This window comes from Pseudophryne corroboree, chromosome 3, assembly GCF_028390025.1.
Source record: "Pseudophryne corroboree isolate aPseCor3 chromosome 3, aPseCor3.hap2, whole genome shotgun sequence".
Classification (NCBI taxonomy): domain Eukaryota; kingdom Metazoa; phylum Chordata; class Amphibia; order Anura; family Myobatrachidae; genus Pseudophryne; species Pseudophryne corroboree.
In genome coordinates this window covers 710,927,929-710,940,670 of record NC_086446.1, presented here as the reverse complement: position 1 = coordinate 710,940,670, position 12,742 = coordinate 710,927,929, and the positions used below count along the sequence as shown (strand labels likewise).

The 12,742-nt window shown below is 46.8% G+C and overlaps 1 protein-coding gene across 7 annotated transcripts in view; it reads right to left on the bottom strand.

Annotated features, from left to right (window-relative positions):
- Positions 1-12,742, bottom strand: part of LOC135056670 (alpha-2-macroglobulin-like protein 1) — a 409,885-nt gene that overhangs the window by 236,923 nt on the left and 160,220 nt on the right. For all 7 annotated transcript variants that reach the window (XM_063962113.1, XM_063962120.1, XM_063962116.1 and 4 more), the window contains one exon: positions 1,510-1,740. In XM_063962113.1, the coding sequence (XP_063818183.1) occupies positions 1,510-1,740 (231 nt within the window). The remainder of the gene's footprint in view (positions 1-1,509; positions 1,741-12,742) is intronic.

Below are 12,742 nucleotides of genomic sequence, written 5' to 3'. Positions count from 1 at the left end.
CTGCTCCCTGGCAACTCCATGTTATTCTGCACCCTACAATAAACAAATTATTGGGATATGTACCTCCTGCATAGTAGTAAAGGGGAACATTACACACTTCCATTCTGCTGTTCATTGTTATTGTATTAGACTATACTGACTGCAAATGACAGAGTAAATTGACACAAAAATAACAGAGACATTGGGAATCATTATAAGGTACATTCTGCTTCCATTGTATCTCTCAGAGCACCTTCCCAGCTAGTTTTAATCTACTTAGGGATTTTCCAGAATCAGGGCACCACTTGGGTGGACATCCCTAATAAAATGTTCAACACCTTATAGTCCTTCCTGCCCCTACAGTAACAATTTTGTGACCCTACTAAGCCTTAGCAAACTGACATTTATTCCATAACTACAGTATATAGGGGATAATTCAGACCTGATCGGTGCTGTGAGTTTTCGCACAGCAGTGGTCAGGTCTGAACTGTGCATGCGCTGGCGCATGCCAAACAGCTGACGGCTGTCTCAGCCCTGCGATCGCCTCTGCCTGACTGACAGGCAGGGGCAGTCGCTGGGCGGGAGGAGGCGGGTCGGTGGTGTTTGGCTGCCATTTAGGGGGTGCGGTCCGGGCAACGCAGGCATGCCCGGACCATTGGGGGGGCGGGCCGTGGCAGCTGCATGACATCACACGCAGCTGCTGTGACCCAGGCAGCAATGAGTAGCTCCTGCCAGCGCAGCTCCTGCGCGCTGGCAGGAGCTACTCGTCGCTGCCAGGGTCGCAGCGGCAGCGTGTGACATCACGCAGCCAACACGGCTCGCCCGGGAGCTACTCTTCAAGTACAAAAGCATTGCCGCTGTGCGATGTTTTTGTACTTGTGTGGCGGGGCAGGGCCTGATATGTGGGGTGGACTAGTCCTGTACAGGGCTTCCCCCCGTATGTCAGGGAAGCTGATCGTAGATGTGCTAAATTTAGCACATCTACGATCAGGTCTGAATTAGCCCCCTAGTGTAGAGGCTCAATTTAAGAAACAGGATCTTCACAGCTTCCAAGTTCCTGACATTATTTAAAGGATTAACACAGAAAAAAAATAAACAACCTATAAAGGGATGGCAAAATTAGGCAACTCAGGAAATGTCGATAAGCTAGGTAATGCCCTATTGAGATGGAGTTATCTATACCCAGCATAGGGACAAGCATAGACCCATCCTGCTTTGCTGTATCCTTGCCGGGATACAGGACATATATAGGTGGCTGCCACACACCACTCACTTCAAGCTAAACTTTCACAGTAGTGAGAAGAGTTGAAGACCAAGGAAAATATTAAGAGTAATCATTGATAAATACCTGTGTTATCCAACTTTACAAAATTAAAGGTAATGACAAGTTTGGCCCATGTTAATAAATTGAGCAAAAGTGAGAGCAAAAGGTGTCTGGTGATACTTCTGTTCTATTTATTATCAGGGTTACTAAGAGGATAAATACTTACTACTCATTTAACTACAGACATATTGCAACAAAGTCCTCACCAGGTAATGTAGTTTAATATACTTGGCCTCCTTTTCTAGATCTGTGTGTTTAATGATATAGTCCACCTGGACCTCCTGTTGACCCTCACATGGCAAAACTTTATCCAGGGATTGGATTTTCAGCAAGCTGTTGCTTCGAGAGTACAAGTGGTAAAGATGCAGGCTCCCAAAACCATACTGTGCTCTAACTATGCCACGCTGAAAAGGTAATTCCTCCATGTAGGTTTTTGCCTGTGAAGGAAAAATATACTTGTAAAAACAGGGGTATCCAGTAGTGATGAGCGGGTTCAGTTCCTCGGAATCCGAACCCGCCCGAACTTCACCTTTTTTTTTACACGGGTCCGAGCGTCTCGGATCCTCCCGCCTTGCTCGGTTAACCCGAGCGCGCCCGAACGTCATCATCCCGCTGTCGGATTCTCGCGAGACTCGGATTCTATATAAGGAGCCGCGCGTCGCCGCCATTTTCACACGTGCATTGAGATTGATAGGGAGAGGACGTAGCTGGCGTCCTCTCCGTAATAGAAAAGACTAAGTCTAAGAGTGACATTGTTATAATTGTGGGGAGGATTGGGGACGGGGAGAAGCTGTTAGGGAGCACAGTGCAGGGTTTTGATTATACCACCAGTGATTTTAATCCTTTGTTTCTCTGCCTGAAAAAAACGCTCCACCATATCTGTGGCTGTGCTCACTCAGTGTGCTGCACTGCTGCATGATATATCTGTGCTGAGTGCACTGCTCTGCTCACACTGCCTAATTGTGGGGACTGGGGAGCAGTTATAGCAGGAGTACAGTGCACAGTTTTGCTGACAGTGACCACCAGTCCAGTATACGTTTGTCTGCCTGAAAAACACTGTGGTGTTTTTTTTTCTATCTTCATGCTAGTTTGTTTAGCAGTCTGCTGACAGTGTCCACCAGGTCCGTTATACAGTATATTATATATATATATATATATATAAGCAGCAGTACGGTAGGCCACGGCTGTACCTACCTCTGTGTCGTCAGTGCACTCGTCGTCCATAAGTATAAGTAATACTATACTATCCATCCATCTACATTGTATACGTGTGGTGTTTTTTTTTCTTTCTTCATACTAGTTTAGCAGTCTGCTGACAGTGTCCACCAGGTCCGTTATACAGTATATTATATATATATATAAGCAGCAGTACGGTAGGCCACGGCTGTACCTACCTCTGTGTCATCAGTGCACTCGTCGTCCATAAGTATAAGTAATACTATACTATCCATCCATCTACATTGTATACCTGTGGTGTTTTTTTTTTCTTTCTTCATACTAGTTTAGCAGTCTGCTGACAGTGTCCACCAGGTCCGTTATACAGTATATTATATATATATAAGCAGCAGTACGGTAGGCCACGGCTGTACCTACCTTTGTGTCGTCAGTGCACTCGTCGTCCATAAGTATAAGTAATACTATACTATCCATCCATCTACATTGTATACCTGTGGTGTGTTTTTTTTCTTTCTTCATACTAGTTTAGCAGTCTGCTGACAGTGTCCACCAGGTCCGTTATACAGTATATTATATATATATATAAGCAGCAGTACGGTAGGCCACGGCTGTACCTACCTCTGTGTCGTCAGTGCACTCGTCGTCCATAAGTATAAGTAATACTATACTATCCATCCATCTACATTGTATACCTGTGGTGTTTTTTTTTTCTTTCTTCATACTAGTTTAGCAGTCTGCTGACAGTGTCCACCAGGTCCGTTATACAGTATATTATATATATATAAGCAGCAGTACGGTAGGCCAAGGCTGTACCTACCTCTGTGTCGTCAGTGCACTCGTCGTCCATAAGTATAAGTAATACTATACTATCCATCCATCTACATTGTATACCTGTGGTGGCTTTTAGTTGTGCGCAAAATATGGAGAACAAAAATGTGGAGGTTAAAAAAATAGGGAAAGATCAAGATCCACTTCCACCTCGTGCTGAAGCTGCTGCCACTAGTCATGGCCGAGATGATGAAATGCCATCAACGTCGTCTGCCAAGGCCGATGCCCAATGTCATAGTACAGAGCATGTAAAATCCAAAACACAAAAGATCAGTAAAAAAATTACCCAAAAATCAAAATTAAAAGCGTCTGAGGAGAAGCGTAAACTTGCCAATATGCCATTTACGACACGGAGTGGCAAGGAACGGCTGAGGCCTCGGCCTATGTTCATGGCTAGTGGTTCAGCTTCACATGAGGATGGAAGCACTCATCCTCTCGCTAGAAAAAAGAAAAGACTTGCGGCAAAAGCACAGCAAAGAACTGTGCGTTCTTCGAAATCACAAATCCCAAAGGAGAGTCCAATTGTGTCGGTTGCGATGCCTGACCTTCCCAACACTGGACGGGAAGAGCTTGCACCTTCCACCATTTGCACGCCCCTTGCAAGTGTTGAACGGAGCACCCGCAGTCCAGTTCCTGATAGTGAAATTGAAGATGTCAGTGTTGAAGTACACCAGGATGAGGATATGGGTGTTGCTTGGGCTGGGGAGGAAATTGACAAGGAGGATTCTGATGGTGAGGTGGTTTGTTTAAGTCAGGAACCCGGGGAGACACCTGTTGTCCGTGGGAGTAATATGGCCATTGACATGCCTGGTGAAAATACAAAAAAAAATCAGCTCTTCAGTGTGGAAGTATTTCAACAGAAATGCGGACAACAGGTGTCAAGCCGTGTGTTGCCTTTGTCAAGCTGTAATAAGTAGGGGTAAGGACGTTAACCACCTCGGAACATCCTCCCTTATACGTCACCTGCAGTGCATTCTGTTAGGCGCCGGGGTCCGCTCGTCTGCGCGGCCCGGCGCCTAGCAACTAGAGACGCCGTGCGCGTACAGCCGCCGGCTCCCTAGCAACGCTAGACGCCGGGCGCGCTGAGCCGCACTGACCCTAGCAACGGGGACGCCACTGGCGGACCGCGTTCCCCGTTGCTAGGCTGAAGGGGTTAAGATATTCACTTGCTCTCTGGCCGTGCAGCAAGGCAGCTGCACGGCATTTACTCCAATCAGCCTTTTAGCAGCTGATTGGAGGACTTCTTGTTAAATACACTCCCAGGGCTTCTCACAGACGCCGGTAATAGCTTCCTGCATGCTGTCTTTGTTTGCTGAGAGTATGTTTCCAGTCCTGCTGTATCCGGTCATTCTGGTCCTCTGAAGTCCTGTACTCGGGAGCTATCATCTCGTCCCTGGAGTCCTGACTGATCACCGTTATCATCCCGTGGTGTTCGTGAGTCACGGCTCTGCCGTGTGTAGCGGCTCGGCCGTTTTTCCCCTTATATTTTGTGTTTGGAGCATTTGCGGAGGGTTCCGCTTCCACAGGTCCACTCTGGTATTCGGCGGTGCCGGGTAGGAGTATTGGACAAGTGGATATTTTGGTTGTCCTATTCCCTGGTGGTTCCTCCGCACATACTTTAGGTTTTTGTTAGCTCGTAGCCCCTGGCCTGGTTGTTTAGTTAGAGGGCCTCTTGTCATCATCCTGTCTCGGATTTCCCTTTGTCTCTCACTAAGACCGGGGGGCATCGGAGTTGGGCAGACATAATCCGCCCTTCAAACGCGGCTGCCAAGGGCTCAAGAAACCATAGTCTCGCAAGGGATTTCTGATAGCACGGGTGAGACAACAGAGTTAGGGCGCCAGGGGCTATTGTTCTTTCCTGCTCCCTTCCCCAGCATTCCGTTCCAGTGCTCCGGTCCTAGCCATAAGATCTCCTCTGACCTGAAGTGCTGGAATCATAACACATTCATAATAAGTCAGTGACAAGTTCAAAAACTTTGGGCGACAGTGGAAGCAGTCCACTGACCAGTAAATCCCTTCCTCTTGTAACCAAGCTCGCGCAAACCACACCACCAACTGCCTCAGTGTCAATTTCCTCCTTACACAGGAAAGCCAATAGTCCTGCAGGCCATGTCACTGGCAAGTCTGATGAGTCCTCTCCTGCCTGGGATTCCTCCGATGCATCCTTGAGTGTAACGCCTACTGCTGCTGGCGCTGCTGTTGTTGCTGCTGGGAGTCGATCGTCATCCCAGAGGGGAAGTCGGAAGACCACTTGTACTACTTCCAGTAAGCAATTGACTGTCCAACAGTCCTTTGCGAGGAAGATGAAATATCACAGCAGTCATCCTGTTGCAAAGCGGATAACTGAGGCCTTGACAACTATGTTGGTGTTAGACGTGCGTCCGGTATCCGCCGTTAGTTCACAGGGAACTAGACAATTTCTTGAGGTAGTGTGCCCCCGTTACCAAATACCATCTAGGTTCCACTTCTCTAGGCAGGCGATACCGAGAATGTACACAGACGTCAGAAAAAGACTCACCAGTTTCCTAAAAAATGCAGTTGTACCCAATGTCCACTTAACCACGGACATGTGGACAAGTGGAGCAGGGCAGACTCAGGACTACATGACTGTGACAGCCCACTGGGTAGATGTATTGCCTCCCGCTGCAAGAACAGCAGCGGCGGCACCAGTAGCAGCATCTCGCAAACGCCAACTCGTTCCTAGGCAGGCTACGCTTTGTATCACCGCTTTTCAGAATACGCACACAGCTGAAAACCTCTTACGGCAACTGAGGAAGATCATCGCAGAATGGCTTACCCCAATTGGACTCTCCTGGGGATTTGTGGCATCGGACAACGCCAGCAATATTGTGCGTGCATTACATCTGGGCAAATTCCAGCAAGTCCCATGTTTTGCACATACCTTGAATTTGGTGGTGCAGAATTATTTAAAAAACGACAGGGGCGTGCAAGAGATGCTGTCGGTGGCCAGAAGAATTACGGGCCACTTTTGGCGTGCAGGCACCGCGTACAGAAGACTGGAACACCACCAAAAAAACCTGAACCTGCCCTGCCATCATCTGAAGCAAGAGGTGGTAACGAGATGGAATTCAACCCTCTATATGCTTCAGAGGATGGAGGAGCAGCAAAAGGCCATTCAAGCCTATACATCTGCCCACGATATAGGCAAAGGAGGTGGAATGCACCTGTCTCAAGCGCTGTAGAGAATGATTTCAACGTTGTGCAAGGTTCTGCTGCCCTTTGAACTTGCCACACGTGAAGTCAGTTCAGACACTGCCAGCCTGAGTCAGGTCATTCCCCTCATCAGGCTTTTGCAGAAGAAGCTGGAGGCATTGAAGGAGGAGCAAAAACAGAGCGATTCCGCTAGGCATGTGGGACTTGTGGATGGAGCCCTTCATTCACTTAACCAGGATTCACGGGTGGTCAATCTGTTGAAATCAGAGCACTACATTTTGGCCACCGTGCTCGAACATAGATTGAAAACCTACGTTGGATCTCTCTTTCCGGCAGACACAAGTCTGCAGAGGTTCAAAGACCTGCTGGTGAGAAAATTGTCAAATCAAGCGGAACGCGACCTGTCAACATCTCCTCCTTCACATTCTCCCGCAACTGGGGGTGCGAGGAAAAGGCTACGAATTCCGAGCCCACCCGCTGGCAGTGATTCAGGGCAGTCTGGAGCGACTGCTGATGCTGACATCTGGTCCGGACTGAAGGACCTGCCAGCGATTACTGACATGTCGTCTACTGTCACTGCATATGATTCTCTCACCATTGAAAGAATGGTGGAGGATTATATGAGTGACCGCATCCAAGTAGGCACGTCAGACAGTCCGTACATATACTGGCAGGGAAAAGAGGCAATTTGGAGGCCCTTGCACAAACTGGCCTTATTCTACCTAAGTTGCCCTCCCTCCAGTGTGTACTCCGAAAGAGTGTTTAGTGCCGCCGCTCACCTTGTCAGCAATCGGCGTACGAGGTTACTTCCAGAAAATGTGGAGAAGATGATGTTCATTAAAAAGAATTATAATCAATTCCTCCATGGAGACATTCACCAGCAGCAATTGCCTCCAGAAAGTACACGGGGATCTGAGATGGTGGATTCCAGTGGGGACGAATTAATAATCTGTGAGGAGTGGGATGTACACAGTGAAAGGGGTGATGAATCGGACGATGATGATGAGGTGGACATCTTGCCTCTGTAGAGCCAGTTTGTGCAAGGAGAGATTGATTGCTTCTTTTTTGGTGGGGGCCCAAACCTACCAGTCATTTCAGTCACAATCGTGTGGCAGACCCTGTCGCTGAAATGATGGGTTGGTTAAAGTGTGCATGTCCTGTTTATACAACATAAGGGTGGGTGGGAGGGCCCAAGGACAATTCCATCTTGCACCTCTTTTTTCTTTCATTTTTCTTTGCGTCATGTGCTGTTTGGGGAGTATTTTTTGGAAGGTCCATCCTGCCTGACACTGCAGTGCCACTCCTAGATGGGCCAGGTGTTTGTGTCGGCCACTAGGGTCGCTTAGCTTACTCACACAGCTACCTCATTGCGCCTCTTTTTTTCTTTGCGTCATGTGCTGTTTGGGGAGGGGAGTATTTTTTGGAAGGGCCATCCTGCGTGACACTGCAGTGCCACTCCTAGATGGGCCAGGTGTTTGTGTCGGCCACTAGGGTCGCTTAGCTTACTCACACAGCTACCTCATTGCGCCTCTTTTTTTCTTCTTTGCGTCATGTGCTGTTTGGGGAGTATTTTTTTGAATGGCCATCCTGCGTGACACTGCAGTGCCACTCCTAGATGGGCCAGGTGTTTGTGTCGGCCACTAGGGTCGCTTAGCTTAGTCACACAGCTACCTCATTACGCCTCTTTTTTTCTTTGCGTCATGTGCTGTTTGGGGAGGGGAGTATTTTTTTGAAAGGCCATCCTGTGTGACACTGCAGTGCCACTCCTAGATGGGCCAGGTGTTTGTGTCGGCCACTAGGGTCGCTTAGCTTACTCACACAGCTACCTCATTGCGCCTCTTTTTTTTCTTCTTTGCGTCATGTGCTGTTTGGGGAGTATTTTTTGGAAGGGCCATCCTGCCTGACACTGCAGTGCCACTCCTAGATGGGCCAGGTGTTTGTGTCGGCCACTAGGGTCGCTTAGCTTACTCACACAGCTACCTCGTTGCGCCTCTTTTTTTTCTTCTTTGCGTCATGTGCTGTTTGGGGAGTATTTTTTGGAAGGGCCATCCTGCCTGACACTGCAGTGCCACTCCTAGATGGGCCAGGTGTTTGTGTCGGCCACTAGGGTCGCTTAGCTTACTCACACAGCTACCTCATTGCGCCTCTTTTTTTTCTTCTTTGCGTCATGTGCTGTTTGGGGAGTATTTTTTGGAAGGGCCATCCTGCCTGACACTGCAGTGCCACTCCTAGATGGGCCAGGTGTTTGTGTCGGCCACTTGGGTCGCTTAGCCTAGCCATCCAACGACCTCGGTGCAAATTTTAGGAATAAAAATAATATTGTGAGGTGTGAGGTGTTCAGAATAGACTGAAAATGAGTGGAAATTATGGTTATTGAGGTTAATAATACTATGGGATCAAAATGACCCCCAAATTCAATGATTTAAGCAGTTTTTTAGGTTTTTTGAAAAAAACACCCAAATCCAAAACACACCCGAATCCGACAAAAAAAATTCGGTGAGGTTTTGCCAAAACGCGTTCGAACCCAAAACACAGCGGCGGAACCGAACCCAAAACCAAAACACAAAACCCGAAAAATGTCCGGTGCACATCACTAGTATCCAGTCTATAGATCTACAGTGACTAGATAGACAGTCAACAGGTCAACATCGAATGGTCAACATGCATAAAGTCGACTTAGTCAAAAGTTCAACATGGTCATTAGGTCAACCTATGAAAGGTTGACAGTGCTTATGGTCGACATGTACAAAAGGTCGACAGGTTCAAATGGATGGCATGCCAATGGTCGACACAGCATATGGTCGACATGGACTTGGACTACAGCTGGGAACAGTAACCTGTGCCGATTGCAGCTGTAATGGAGTGAGGCACATTGCCTGAAGCATGGCAAGTGAACGCGGTGCACTAATTGAGGGTCCACGACACCAAAAAAATGCAAAAATTTGGTGTCAACCTTTTTATTTGTCAATCATTTCCCCTGTTGACCTTTTCTTGTGTTGACCTTTTGTACCTGTCAACCTTTTCCTGTGTTGACATTCTATAGGTCAACCTAATGACCATGTCGATCTTTTGTCCATGTTGACCTTTTCACCGTCGACCATATGGTGTCAACCTATTGATTGTAGGACTTCTTACAGTAGATTTATTGACCCATAACCAAAAACAAGAACGACAGTTTGTTTAAAACTTTATTTACAGTATACTGTACACGACACAGAACAAACTAGGAAAATATGAATTACTAATGTAAATTGTAATACCCTCAAAGTAAATAGACAGGCATTGAAATAAAAAAAATAAAAAAATACTTAAGCGGTGCAGATGGAGCCATGTTTATCTTGCCATTTAAGATTAACTGAGCCAGGTCAGTCAGACTTAATCCCTTTCTGTAACGACTTTGGGACGAATTCTGAGTTGATCGCAGCATCAAATTTGTTAGCAGTTGGGCAAAACCATGGCCCTCATTCCGAGTTGTTCGCTCTGTATTTTTCATCGCATCGCAATGAAAATCCGCTTAGTACGCATGCGCAATGTTCGCACTGCGACTGCGCCAAGTAACTTTGCTATGAAGAAAGTAATTTTACTCACGGCTTTTTCATCGCTCCGGCGATCGTAATGTGATTGACAGGAAATGGGTGTTACTGGGCGGAAACACGGCGTTTTAGGGGCGTGTGGCTGAAAACGCTACCGTTTCCGGAAAAAACGCAGGAGTGGCCGGAGAAACGGTGGGAGTGCCTGGGCGAACGCTGGGTGTGTTTATGACGTCAACCGGGAACGACAAGCACTGAACTGATCGCACAGGCAGAGTAAGTCTGAAGCTACTCTAAAACTGCTACGAGGTTTGTGATCGCAATATTGCGAATACTTCGGTCGCACTTTTAAGAAGCTAAGATACACTCCCAGTAGGCGGCGGCTTAGCGTGTGTAACTCTGCTACATTCGCATTGCGACCGATCAACTCGGAATGAGGGCCCATGTGCACTGCAGGAGGGGCAGATGTAACATGTGCAGAGAGAGTTAGATTTGGGTGTGGCATGTTCAAACTGAAATCTAAATTGCAGTGTAAAAATAATGCAGCCAGTATTAACCCTGCACAGAAACAAAATAACCCACCCAAATCTAATTCTCTCTGCACATGTTATATCTGCCCCCCCCTGCAGTGCACATGGTTTTGCCCAACTGCTAACAAACTTGCTGCTGCGATCAACTCAGAATTACCCCCTTAATCCCCTGATGTATTGTTTTCTCTGTATTGTATTGCAGCAGAGAACAATAGATGAAGGGTTTATGCTAATAAACCATGGTGTGCCTAGGCGCAGCAGAGAAGACAAGATAAATGTGGCTCCATCTGTACAACATTTTTTAGTTTCCCCTGTGTGTCTATTAGCTTTGAGCATTTTACATTTTAGTGACGTGTATTTTACTAGTTAAATTTATGTTAGATATAAATAAAGTCTTTATGTATGATTAGGAGTCCATTTATAAAAAATAAAATCAGTTTATCTCCAGCATTTTAGCTGGAGAAAGTAAGATATTTAATTTTTCCATATATAGTGCAGTAAAAAGTGCAGAGATATCACAGATTTTTATACCTCTTTGTTTCACCTGTCAGATTTTTTGCAGTTCCCATAGTTGGCAATGGGGGCTTTGCAGGTTCGGTATTTGGGAGTGATTAGCACATCTACAATCAGTTTCTCTGACATGCGGGGGGACACTGAGCACGGGGCTACCCCCCCACCCCCACCCACCCGGGGCTACCCCCCCACCCCCACCCACAGGTACTAAAGGTGCACCTGGCAAGTAACTCCCTGCCTGCGCCGCCTAGCTGCACTGGCAGGCAAGTTTGGGTTTGCCGCGGCTGCGTGTGATGGCGCCCCATCAGCGGTCTAGACATGACTGCGTTGTCCGGTCCATGCCAATTGGGCACCCCACCCCCAATTGGCATGCCCCCTCCTGCCTCGCATCTGCCTGTCAATCAGGCGGGCTCACTCCAGAAGTGGCTTCAGAGTGCGATCGCTGTTGTAGCGGTGATCGCCTCTGAATTACTCCCTTTATAAAGATGAGAGAAGTTTCACTTCTCTCATCTTTTGTGCAAAATCTAAAGCCATCTCTGGATGGGATTACTCGTCTGCTTACCTGGAGTTCATATGAAGTCCATCCGGTCTACTCATTCTTCTAAACCACAGTGGTACTGGCTCGCACATGCACAAGTTATAAATATACAGATTGCTTGCAGCAGTACCAGCTCGCACATGTGCAGACCCAAAATGCACAAATTCTTTACTGCCCATGCACAGCAGAACTGGCTTGTCCATGAGCAAGGCTAATAGTACCTAAGTGTGCATGGGCAGCCTTACAGGTGCACACTACCAGTACATATCGAAAAGTCTTTCAAATTTGTGGAAAACTTCTTAAATGGTCATCAGTGGGCACAAATCCCTCACCAGGATAGCTGTTATATTCAATAGTTGTCCTAGTAGGGTGAACATGGTAAATACTAATAAAAATAGTAAATAAAAAATGCCGAAAAGTTTGCTAATTATTTTTGGAATCTTTCTAATTAGTCCAGGGCCAGATTAACAATGGGGCAGATGGTACTACAACTCCAGGCCTCCACCTCAAAATAGGTGCTTCATCATGACAACATGAAAATGACCAGCCACCCAGCTGGCCACACGGTTGGTCATAAATCATAAGGATTAAAATTGTATTTCTATTTACCTCACAAAAGGATGCAATTTTTTAAATTAATTTTTGGAGACATTGGGGCTCACAGGGGTGTACCAGGGATGTGCGGTGAGGTAAATGGCTCAGGAGGCCCTGGCTAGTACCAGAGCCATATCTACACACAATATATGAACCCAAGGGTTCCTGTGGACATTATACACAGGTGCAGCAGTACATTATATAGTAGAGATGTGCGGCTGGCACATTTCGTGTTTTGTTTTTTTGGTTTTGGTTCTAATTCCATTTTAGTGTTTTGGTTTTGGCTTGGTTTTGCCAAAACCACCCTTTCGTGTTTTGGTTTTGGTTTTGGATCTGGATGATTTTTGAAAACCCCCCCACATAAAAACAGCTAAAATAAAAAAAATTGGGGGTCATTTTGCTCCTACAGTATTATAACCTCAATAACAATCATTTCCACTCATTTCCAGTCTATTCGAAACACCTCACACCTCACAATATTGTTTTTAGGCCTAAAAGTTGCACCGAGGTGGCTGTGTGACTAAGCTAAGCGACACAAGTGTGTGGCACAATCACC